This window comes from Gavialis gangeticus, unplaced genomic scaffold (assembly GCF_001723915.1).
Source record: "Gavialis gangeticus isolate Ggan-Ray unplaced genomic scaffold, GavGan_comp1, whole genome shotgun sequence".
Classification (NCBI taxonomy): Eukaryota; Metazoa; Chordata; order Crocodylia; family Gavialidae; genus Gavialis; species Gavialis gangeticus.
In genome coordinates this window covers 70,790,323-70,802,984 of record NW_017729004.1, presented here as the reverse complement: position 1 = coordinate 70,802,984, position 12,662 = coordinate 70,790,323, and the positions used below count along the sequence as shown (strand labels likewise).

The 12,662-nt window shown below is 35.7% G+C and overlaps 1 protein-coding gene across 1 annotated transcript in view; it reads left to right on the top strand.

The window, feature by feature from the left end:
- The window catches only part of SNX13 (sorting nexin 13), a 100,297-nt gene extending 90,545 nt beyond the window's left edge, over positions 1 to 9,752 (top strand). Inside the window, exons 22-25 of the mRNA XM_019507982.1 lie at positions 688 to 833; positions 3,463 to 3,531; positions 5,027 to 5,139; positions 6,091 to 9,752. Coding sequence (XP_019363527.1) covers positions 688 to 833; positions 3,463 to 3,531; positions 5,027 to 5,139; positions 6,091 to 6,338 — 576 coding nt within the window. The 3' untranslated portion in view covers positions 6,339 to 9,752. The remainder of the gene's footprint in view (positions 1 to 687; positions 834 to 3,462; positions 3,532 to 5,026; positions 5,140 to 6,090) is intronic.
- The last annotated feature ends 2,910 nt before the right edge of the window (positions 9,753 to 12,662 follow it).

Genomic DNA, 12,662 nt, shown 5'->3' with positions numbered 1-12,662 from the left:
ACCACCTCCAAGGAATGCCTACTGTGATGCCTCCCAACAAAGATGCTTGTCTTTTGGTAGTTTTGTAGCTGCTCTGCAGGTCAAATAGGATCTTGTAGAGTGACTTCAAGTGTAAAAGAGGAGAATAGGATCTGGGTCAGGGTTTGTAGAACCCCCAAGCACCTGGAAAGTTGCTTCGCTATCAGACTAGGAACTCGGGCAATACAAACTTGATTTTTGCAGCAATTCAGGACTAGTATGTCATGGGGCATTTTCCATTTAGAGCTACTGTTACTGCTGCTGTTGTGCTTAAATAAAAAGGAACCTGAATAAAATCATCTTTAGGCTTCCTCTTATCACTTTTCTTTAAAGCACTGTAGCTACCTTAAGAGGAGCATAAGAAACTACTCCAGTTGCTAGCTGCCAGGTTTTGTCTGGTTTTGTGGTGATGCAGCAGGTCTTTCTCCATGCCTAACTCTTTAAAGTCTAAACAAATCTTTTTTTAATCTTCCCAGCAGTCGGTCACTTGTGGTATGTATCAGACCGCAGCAAACTTGAAAATGTTGACTTTTCAAAAGATGGTGTATATAAAATAATAGTAGAAGTGAGTGCTGCCCTTCAGTAATTATTGGTACTGATATAATTGCTTGAGTTGGAATACAGATTTACTCTTTTCTTTCTGCTTTATTTCTTTCCTCTTATGACTAGGTGGATGACAATATTCCTCTAAGAATAATGTTGCTGCTTATGGATGAGGTCTTTGACTTAAAGGAGAGAAATCAGTGGTTAAGAAGAAATATTAAAAACCTACTTCAGCAGCTTATTAGAGCAACATATGGAGACACAATCAATAAGTACAGTGTTTTATTTCTGCTCAGTTTATTTAACTTTGGGCCATGTATAGAAGAAAATCAGTTTGATCAGTGAAGTATATTTCTTTACACTCTTGAAAATGCAAGCTCACAAATGCAGCACAACTTGGTATATTCTTTCAAAGTAATTATCTCTGTTTATGAAGATGGAGTAAGAAGGACCATCTTAAAAATTATTATGCGATACATAATGTAACTTGTTTAAACATTAAATGTGTCTAATTGCAAAGCCAGGTAAGGGATTTCTGAAATGGAATATGTTCTAGTAAATGTTAATATACAGAGTTTACACTTCGGAGAACAATTTTTAATATGGACATTATCTAAACTTTTGTAAGATTAACAGCTACATTATAATAAGTAAATGGTATTTTACTACTTGCACTGTTACCAGTTAAACTGCAGGATGGTCCTGAAACTAAGGCACTATCATCACCAATATAGTTCTGTGTGATAAGTACAACATAGAATTGGTTTTTCTGCTTCAGTGTTTTAAATAGTTTGAATTATGTAAATTATTTTTTAGAAGTTACATCAGTTATTATTTTCAAGAGGTCATATTGTAGAGACACATGCGGATTAGTTTAATACTTATTCAGTCTTTCATAAGAGGAGAAAGCACTATTGTAATGTCCTCATTCACTCTGCTAATAATACTTGTTCAAATGAGTACCAAGTCAACCTGCCAGAATGCAGGAGGCAAAGAATTTTATATGAAGAATCAATTTTGCTCACCCTTCTTGGTCTGGAAGCAAGTCTACGCACCTCTCCAGACTTTCCCTCTAATACTGTTACTTCTAAAATGTATACAAAATAAACAGGATAAAGAACAGTAAAAAGGAGTCTCTTATGCTGGGCTAGATTACACCGGACACTAGATTGTCACTTAAAGTAACCTCCACAATTCTGAGTTGCCTCACACGAGTGAGGGAATGGTTTCCCAACCTCATAGGATTCAAGGTTTAGGCTACAGATCTACCTGATTGAAAACGAACTCACTTTTTGGCTATCATCACCTTAGAGCTTTGTGTGCCAGGTGACTTCAACTATATTACTAACACAGTTGTAGCAGGAAGACACATTAGTGCCTTTGACACCAGCCATTCTCCCTAGGACCTATCGTTGTGTGGATTTGCCCTTTTACATTCCATACTTGTGTTGGAGTGCTCTTTAGTTTGGTCCATATTTGTAATCCTAGTAATAGTTTCTACAGGGGCTTCTTAACTATACATCAGGCTATGTATGCGTCTCTAGTTTATGGGCTGTTGCTGCTGTTCGTGCTCAGAGACCCTACTCTTGCTTTCCCTACAAGGCCCCATAGTTCCATCCGATTCTCCAAGATGGAATTTGTTGTTAATGTACCTTTAGGTTATTAATCATGAGATCTCATGATAACTTCAGCACTAACTAGATTACTACTGATCTCATCTGGCCACTACGTGCTTATTTTGCGAGGGCGAAACCGTTACCTGTGCTGCTTCAGATGTTGAAAGCTCTGTCTATCCCTAACCCAGCTGTCAGAATTTCTAGCCTTTTTCCATGCCACTTTTTTTGTAATGTACTGGATTTTCAGTATGGAAAACTGAAAGTAAGGAGCATAGGATTGCATGTATATGGTGCACACAATTTAATGTTGTTGATCTTAATTTACTTCAAACTTGCTATACTTGAAGCTGCACCTGGGACTTCAGTATGCTCCAGAAACCTAGCCACCCAATTCACTTTATTAGAGTAATGCTTTATCTATACTTTAAGCAGAAGGCCACACTAAACAGGTGAGGAGCTTTGAAATTCTTGCTAGAAAGGCATCCTAACACTTTTTTTTTAAAATATTAAGGTGCCAGGTACTCTTTTTTTTTTTTCCCAATGTTTGTGATATTTTAGTCAAGAAATCAGGCAGAGGAAATCTCTTCCATTGTTACTTGGTGCAGACCATCCGATTGGTCTGGTTCTGCAGATACTTGGGTTTGATATCATACTCTAGTGAAACCCCTGCCAATTTTAAAATGTGATTCTGTTCTTCCTCAGTAAAGTGGTCCTTTAATTTTATGCATGGATTTTGGGGGAAATACAAGCACTTGAAGTGGTGTTTGGCTTTTGATCCATGTATCTTTCTTGTAAAAGGAGTCCAGAACTTTTGTCTACTTTATATCCCATCTCCTTTCAAAATATAGTAATAGAAAGATCTTTTAAAGTACACAGCTGATGTATATACTTCAAGGTTTTTGATAAGTTAAGCCTTTTTTACTCAGAGGAAGATAGGAAAAACTTACAGCAAGCTATCGAATGCTAGCCTGGGTTGTAGTCTTTGGCCTACTGCGTCACTTTCCTGTGTATGTTGGTAAAAATATTGAACTTCAGAAGAACCCTAACTAGAGGGGGCAGGAAGAAATATAGTGAAGGTCTGAGAATTAACGCTTGGCTTACCTTTGTGACAGTTTCATGGAATGTACTTATTGGGGGACAAGGAAAAAAGCTTTTTGTCAAATATTGTTTCAAGTCTTAATTACACTGAAGTACCATTTACTTATACTGTGCTCTCCTCTCCTTTCCCCTCCTTTAATAGTTAAACAAGGGGCGGCTGACTTATACTGCTTAATTTTTTTTTTAGAAAAATAATTGAACATGTCAACTGGATGACCTCTTCTGAGCAAGTAGCAGATTCAGTTAAGCGCTTCAGGTAAGCCACTTGTTTTAGTAGCCTTAATTCAAGTCTCTAATAGGCATGTCTATCAGTTAAAATGTAATGATGTTGACCCCTCCTCAGCATGAAGTGCAGTTAAATATTTTAAGATGGTGCCTGTGCAAGCAGAGGGACTTGAACTTTGCTCCAGGAGCTTACTAATAATATTCAAACTTCCTTTTGTTGACTACAGAAACCTTGCACTATATCTGTATCGCTTAAAACACTGTCCTTGAAAGTCTCAAAAACAAATGTTGCTGTTACAAGAATAGTATGAATTCTTCAGAAACATGGATTTGTCATTTGCAAAGACTGCTTGTTTTACAAAAACAAAAAACAGCAACCCTGGATGTGAATATTTCATCAGAGGAAATAAGTGTTTAAAGGTACAAAGTTGGTACTGTATAAATCCAGTACCAAAGGGTCTGTGACATTTCAACCTTGGTTTCTGGATATTCTCTCATTCTGTATAGATGCAAATCTCTGAACAGGGCTCTGTTGTAGAGATTTTGTCTCACTGAGTTCTTGTTTTTCTATAGAGAATAACTACCCTGATTGTGATGTTTTATTCATGGCCAAGGCTAGAACAGATCTAACTGGTTTATCAGCAGTTTGTACATGAATGAAGAGATTCAGTATGAACTCTTGGGTAAAAAGTTAAATATCTTTAAAAGAAAATAATTTATAAATAAGTTGCATCATCTAATTATGACTTTCCTCTATGTAACAGAGTGCCTATAAATAAAATATACATAAATTAAAGGCAAATTTAGTAAAGGCCATTGCAAAGTATTTAACTTAAGAATTTTAAACTTTTAGGTCATCTTTGGAACTAAAATGTTTTAGCTTTTCTTTCTAACAATATCCAAAGAGGAGTCTGCTTGTTCACTCGATTTCAAAGCTGACTACTTCAATGGCTTTCTTTTCTTCAAGTTGTTTTCCTACTGAGTTGACCAATTTTAATAAGACTGAAAGGGGTTGTGTTCTCCTAACTTTATGGAGGTGAGCTCCTCCAGAAATTGTGTTCAGATCAAAAACAAAAACAGCGCCATCTAGCGCAGAATGTTCTGAAACAATCATGCATTTGTTTCTTACTCTGAGCATATTTGAACCTACACTACAGCCTTTTTAAAGAAATAGATTTACTGGTGTAGAGTGAAGTATAAATAAGTTGCAACTAAATAACTAGATGGGGAAGGGAAGGGATGTGTTTCTCCCCAAAATGTTTGTAATCGACTCATTACTGGAAAATAGCATGAGAAGGAATTTCCTTTTTAAACTAAATGGTAAGCAAGGATTTTATTATGCTGTGCATTCTAAAATCTTGTCATTTATAAGTAGATATGATTCTTGCCTAATCATCCAGCTAACATACAAAGGCATTTTGTTTGTTTACTTTATACTATTTAAGTAAGTATTCCAGAATACCAATTTTTCTTTTTACAAGAACTGGGATTTTTGATTTATTTGAAGGGGTTTGTATTTGTTACAGAGATGCCTTTTGGCCCAATGGCATTTTAGCAGAGACTGTTCCACGCAGAGACAAAGCTATTAGAATGCGAACAAGAGTAGCAGGGAAAACTAAACTACTGGAAGTAATGCCAGGTAAGCAAGCTTAGAATTTAAGCAAAATTTAGTGTTACCAATATAACACTTAAAGATATTTCCTTGCTTGGTGGCTTTCTTGTTCGTTTGATTTGCTGCTGGAGATTTCTAGCTGGGTGTAACAACCTCTATTAAAGAAGTGAAGGTAACCAAAGCATTAAATAGCAAATGTATAAATGAATAACTGTTTAAGGCAGTAGTCTAACTGAATATTTTAATATTTGTAGCTTAGTCCGGAGGTTGTGATTGCTATTTTCCTTAAAGCTATTACATCTAGTTTATCTGAGACTTAAAGTTACCTAAGTATACATGCAGTCTTTCTGGTAGAGGACACGGCAGGTTTGCACCTTTTTAGATACTAACTGGCTCAGGCATGAGCTTTCATAGGCAGCAGCCTACTTTTATCAAATATGTAGCATCTGAAGCTTGTACCTGTCTTGAACCAGTCAGGTAGAGTGTAGGGCATGGTGGACCTTTGAGACTAATACAGCTAACCACTTGTCTAGGCCCAAAAACCTAAGAAAATATAAGAGCATTGTTTCACATAAACATGACACCCGATTTTAAGTCGGATCCATGTGACGATAAGGAAGTTTTTTCCTGGTGTTCCTCTGAAATTCTAGATGCCTTAACTTTTTTATTCCTTTTTAAAAACCTTTTCATGAGTAGAGAGAGATAGTTAACTGTGTTAGTCTGAAGTCAGGCAGAAGGCAGGGCTGGGTGACACCTTAGATTATTTGGTTCAGAGATTAAAACTTTCACAAGTAACAGCCTACTTCATCAGATTCTGAAATAGGCTGTCACCTGTAGAGCTTACACTCCAAATAAGTTAATATCTAAGGTGCCGCCCCTGCCTTCTGCCTGCAATCCCTTCCAGTAAGAGCTTGTATTGATAACTTTGGTTAATGCTTATTTTCTGTTTAGTGAAATGTTATATAATTCATTTTTTAGATGAACTGAAGCACATCATAGGTGCTGAGACAACACGGAAAGGCATACTCCGGGTCTTTGAAATGTTTCAGCACACCCAACTAAATAAGAGAATGGTATATGTGTTTCTGGAGGGCTTCCTGGAAACCTTATTTCCACAATATAAAATCCGTGAGCTCTTCAACAAACTGCATTCACACTCAAAGCAGATGGAGAAATACAAGCAGAGACTACAGTTTCCTCAAGCGCCTTCCTCACAGAAAAGGTGACACTCCAAACTATTAAGCTGGTGTCTGTTTGTCCAGGACTACTGACTTGGACAGATTCTCTGGGGCTTAAAACTCATATGCTGTTATTTCTGCACCAGTCTTAGTGTCACATAGATTATTAATGCATCCATAAGACCTGTGGATCTTCTCATTCTCACCTTTTTAATACAACCACTACTGCAAGGGGTTTGTCTTAAATGATTTGGTGCGTCTTCATGCAACATTGAGAAGAGTACTGGCCCATTATGTAAGAATATTGGTTCCTTCCGTTCCTGACTGAATCGGTGATTGCCAGCAATGAAAAGTGCCAGACTATTTGACGAGGATTAAGTAAAGCACAACGACAGTAATGTTGGAAGATTTGGCTAGTTTGGCACTGGGAGACTTGTGCAATGTTTGAGAATTTCATGTGGTTTGTTTTCCATTGATTGATTGAGGCTTTATTGCTGTTGATCAATATTCCTGTAAAGGCTGAGCTAACAAGAAAAAGTGTCCATGGAATAGCTGGTTCTGGAAAAATTAAATTTACAGTATGTCCCAAAAAGTATATTTAATTGAGTACAGGCTGAGAGCTTTTATACCACAACTAATTTCACTGCTGTATCTTGAAAAAGAAATTAGCATTAGATCTTGTTTGGGTTCAGTGGTGTGAGGCAGAGGTACAGTAGAAATAGTTTGTTTTGATGATTTTATAACTTTAAGGGCCCTATTCTGCTCTTCAGGCACATGACATCTTGCATGCAGGTTAAATTGGAAAGGGGCATACATTTTTTCCTACAAATTCTGCAATTGGTATATTTAGGGGGCATTTCAAGCAAGGTGGCTATAGCAGGAGAGGGATACATGTTCCAAACAGGGTAGACACCACATTAAAAGATAGATTTGCACTAAGAAGCAATTTATACACAGTTCTCATAGTAAAATATAAAATTATTTTTAAAAGCCCATTATATTGTATTTCATTTAAAATTGCCCGAGTTTTAAGTATATAGACCTCACATAGAAAAATACCAGAATTATTTTGGTTCCTCATTTGCACAAAATTATTCTAGACTTCATTAAACAGTCATGCAGGCCTTTGGAAATTACTGAATATCACAGTGTATATATGAAAATAAAAGTACAATTACAATATTTTTTTAAACAATCTTTTTTATTTTGCATAATGTAAAATTTTAATAAATAAGCTGTTCTACACTGAGGCCCTAAATCTATCCCTTTATGTCCACACAAAATTAATACGTATGCAAGACTAAAGTGATTGATCATATTCGTTTGGCCATAGTATACCTTGGAGTTCACATTCTATCTTTTTTTTGGACTCCTTATGTTTTCAGCACCACTACAGAGGACAGTAAAAGGTAACCCTATCTAATTCATCACGTAGAATTATTTTAATGGAACAATGTAAACATTAAACATAACTTAGGATATTAAATGGATTACTCCTCTTACTGATTGGCACCTACATGGGAACGATAGATGATGATCTCCCTTACCTGGAGTGGGGGAGAAAAGAGGACTTCTATAGGAGCATAGTAATGGGAGTAACTTGTATCCTGATGGGAACAATAGGTGATCACCTTATGAAACAAGAGGGAAGGAGGAAGGGAGGAATCAAGAAGACCCCTCATGATGGTCTGATCATATTGGCTGAAATCTCAATTTATGCTTTTTTTTCTTCTTGGATTCCATTCATACAGTTGAAGCCCTTCTTCCTACAATTAGGTCTTTCTTCATACTATTTAGTGAACATAATATATTGGGTATTGTTAACATTGTCCTACAGTATGCATGTGCTCATGTGCACTTGTTTTTCTTTGCAGAACTACATACTGTATATTAAATCCCTTCCTCACTGGGTTCCAGGCAACTAGATAGCAAGGTAGAAAAATTACCCCTTCTTATTCAGGTTCTAAAGAGGCATGGTAATTAAATGCTGTTGGAATTTCCCATTTATACTAGAACTTGATAAAATTGTTAATCTACATGGCCATATCTGAAATTCCTGTTGCTTGTGTAGAAGTCTAAATCTCTTCCCTGTGTTGGTATGCCCCAGCATATTTGATACTTAATAGAATTCCATGCAGCATTTGTGCTTAGCAATTCATATACTGTATTAGCTATTGGGAAGGTTGAATGTGCAAATAATTTTTTTTAAAAAAATGTAAAAAAATATGACCATACCACATACAATCTGGTTTTGGTTTTTTCCTTAAATCACCTAAATTTCATGCATTTATACTTCAGAGCCAGAAAGATAAGATGTTAATCTATGAAGTCTGTGGTATTTTTACCTACTGTCACTGTATTAGGCTTCAGGAAGAACAAGTCATGCTCAAATTTTAGGGCTTTTTAAAACTGTATGCATCTAAAATCTTCAGGCACATGGTTTAACAATCTTTGTCTAAAGGCATTATGCCCAGTGAATTTATTGTCTATAAGAAGTTCAGTTTTTTTAGTATTTAATTTCAGAATGAGTTTTTTCTTAACTTATTGATACCTGTAGGCAAGACCCATCAAAGGTTAATATTTTGTTTAACAAATTGTGTGTATGTGCTATTATTTACATAGTTTTACATGTTGATGCATCAGCCCTGGCAACCCATGTTGTCTGTAATCCCGGTAAAGCCCCCACAATTGAATGTTAAAATACAGCGCTTAGCTGGCTGGGTGCATCTCCTGGCATTTGGGTGCTGTGACTAGTTGCTGAAAATAATTGTGCCATTGTCCAACAAATGCACTTGTTTTAGCCTTAATTCTTTTAAAGAGAAAACAAGCAGTTGAACATTTTTCATTTGGTTCATCTTCAAGCTTGTGCTGCTGGTGTTTGCTAGAACTAAACAGTTAATTTTAAGTGCTACCAGAATGTGTACCAATTTTTTTAAAAATAAAAATATATAAATTCCACAACCTAAATTTTAATTTTGTGCAATATTTTTCATTTAACGCATGTGTATTTGAATAACTATAAAATAAATGAATTTTTAATGTTTTGAGATCTAGGTTAAACTGTTGTCTTAACCCAACAACTTGCATTCTGTTGTTGCATCAGTTTATTTAAGGACTTGTTTTAAAAGTCTTGTTTGTCACTCCTTAAATTCTCTTGTTCTCAATGATCTTTGCTCAGCTGAGCATGGCTCATACTACAAGAGAAAATCTAAAGAGCACATCTTATGAATATAGCTGTTATAAATGACTTGTGCATATCATTGTACAGTAAGTGTCAACTGTGTGCCTAATTGTTCTATTGATACTTCACCCCCTTTCTTTAACGAAGAATGAATATGAATGAGAATGTTATGGTCATTTTTACTGAATGGAAAAGAATTCTAAATTTTTATTTGGGGTTTGCATTATGTTCTGTCCAATAGAAAAGCCGAAAACTATTACACTAATAAAGTATTAACAGTATTTTTGTGTGTCTGGAATAGCTTTTTATTCTCAAATCACAATCTGTTGAATATGACTTCACAAGACAGGACTGAAATCACTACAAATCAGTATTGTTGTTGGAGCCAGGCAAATTATTTAATCCAAAACGTATTTCAAGAAAAAAATAAAAATGAAGATTTGGCAACACGCAGGCATTTGACAGATTTGTTTTGGATTTTTGCTAGATTGGCTGCCTTTTTAATTTTTCAGTAGTTGTATTTTGACATCTTTGAAACGAAACATCTACTTTGGAATTGAAAAACTACTTTGGAACTAATTTTCATTAAAATTTTTTAGTTTCATTTTTAATTTTAAAACTGAGGTATTCAAATCCCAAGGTGGGACCTTTTGGGCTGGATTGGTGTTTAATCCAAAAAATAATCTTTTGAGTTGGGGAACTAGAGCTGCACAAATGTGCATTTTTCCCAGTATTACCTACTTAGTGGGAGTTCAGTTTGCAAATATCATAAGAATTCCCACTATTTTTACCCAAGATGGTACTGCAGAAACCTTCAGAACATTTCTGTGTGTTTTGAATATAATCCACTTCAGAATCATGATGTACAGGTTTAGATCTGCACCTGCATTTTAAGAGAAAAGGAATAAAGCTGTATTGGATGCAGATAACAGTAGACCATTCCCAAACCACTGTTACTGGGTGGGGGGGGGGAGAAGGGGGATCGTTACCCTTCAGGTTTTTTCGTCCCCTGGGTTTATTTTCACAGCAGCTGGGTCTGCCGTGGAAGCACAATTGTTACCCTTGATATATATATTCCAGCTGTTTCACATTCATCATAAAGATGTCCTGAGATCTTTGAGTTGCAGAGATGTCATTTGTTTGACCCTGTGGTAAAATGTTTACTGTGCTGTTTTCACCTAATTTATACTCTTGTTATATAGTCTATATGCACATTTCATCAGTTCACTGACCATTCATATTCATGCTTGTTTTTTCACACTACTGATTCCAGGACTAACTTCATAGCAAGGCATCAGAATTGATTAAACTTGCCCTCTAAATAGTTATTTTTTTAAAAGTGCCTTTTCCTTCTGTTTGCATTGGCAAAGTTTAGGCAGCAGCTAGTTGCTAAACTAGTGGCTAAATGAAATACTCATTTGGTTTATTTCTCAAATATATCAGATTAAACACATTTTACATTTTTCTTTTGAAGAGGGAAGGTGGCTAGAATAATTTGTATTGTTATGCACTCATCCTCATGGCTCTTCTAGTTTTAACCTCTTACAGTTTTTCTTATAGAAAAATAAATTAATTTATGCAGTGAGAACAGTGAATCTACTCTTGCTAAAGACTGAACTAATTAAGGTTTAATTTAATAGGAACTTCCATCTATGCCGACTTCCACAATTTGGTACATGTGGATACTTTTGGACTTTAATCCTCTAAAAGCTAGGCAACCCTTTAAAAAAAAGTGTGGACCATTTGAGGGTTGGGGATTGTTTGGATATGCTGACTTCACAAATTCATTTCAGTTGGATGCCAAATTTCAGAACTTGACATTAAATTTAAAAGCCAAAAGGAAACAATTGTATAGAATTGGATACCACTCTTCTATACAGAATTAGTAGTCCCATTAAAAATCATGAACTTTGTTTACAAGTAAGTGTTTTTTGTTTATTTTTTTTTAATTGGGATTTTATTTGCTGCCTTTTTCCTTTTTTGCTTTTTAAGGTACGTTCAGATCATGTTTTTTAGATCAACCCAGAAGGCTAGGCCAGGTTTACCCTAATTTTAAGAGAAAGCAGAGCTGCAAGTGAAACTTTTAGTAAATACTGTATGTCATGTGACTTTTGAAATTTGAGTTGACAGCATGTATGTTCACTCAGGGCACAGACAAGATCAGGTCCTTAGTCATGAGGCCTCTTGTTTTGTCATCTCAAGTGGAGAGAGATTAAGGGGAAAAATGTGCTTTTTCTGTTTAGCCCTGCTTCTGTGCCGTAAGGTCTGAAGTGATGCACACCAAATTTAATGTAAATCTTATTTTTGTCAGATTCCCCTCCATTTCACTAGTCTTTTTTTTTTTCTCAAGTCTCTCTTAGGGAAGCTGGGTGCATCTACATGTGCACTTTAATGTGCATTAGCCTGTTTTCATGCACATTTAAAGTGTACAAAAAAATCGCATGCTTTTGCTAATGTGCATGAAAATAGGCTCATGTCTTTCCAGTATCTCACAGTGGAGGTGCTAAGCTTAATGTGCATTAGCAAGAGCACATTAATAAACATGTAGACAGAGTAGTTAAATCCTTTTATCAAAGAATTTTTTTCCCTTCGTTTCAGGAATTTAAATAGCAAAACTTAGTCTATTTGAAGAACTTGGTATAAGTCCTTTCTTCTCAATCAAATTTTAGTTTTAAGTTGTTTTAAATAAACTAGTTCTTTAATGATCTTTTGAGTGTTTCAGCAAACAAGGCCTGACGCTGCTAATATAGCTGTGGTAGAAGCAGGGAAGCCTTGGGAAAATAAAACCAGAGGTGTCGTTCTGTATTACCCCTTGCAACTTGTGTGATCCACTGCAAAGTAGATACAAAATACAATCACTTTTGATTTTGGTATTGCTTCATGCGACTCCTACAGTCACCTTTCCCAGTGCAACAAAGAACGGTGCTCTGAGGATTTTTTTTCCCTACATTTTTACACCATAAAGAAGTAAAACCTTTTAAAAAAAAAATTGTATGTCTGCATCTGTACCAACACTTACTAGGTACTATACCCTAAATAGCTTGCTAATAGGCTTAAGTGTAACTAATTAGACTTCATAAATAGAAGTGAAGACCTGACTACTCTTAAGAATTCCTCCCTCCTTGCATCCCCCCACGGCCCCCATTGGCTTCCAGTAGTAAAAAAAAAAAAAAAAAAAAAAAATTTAAAAA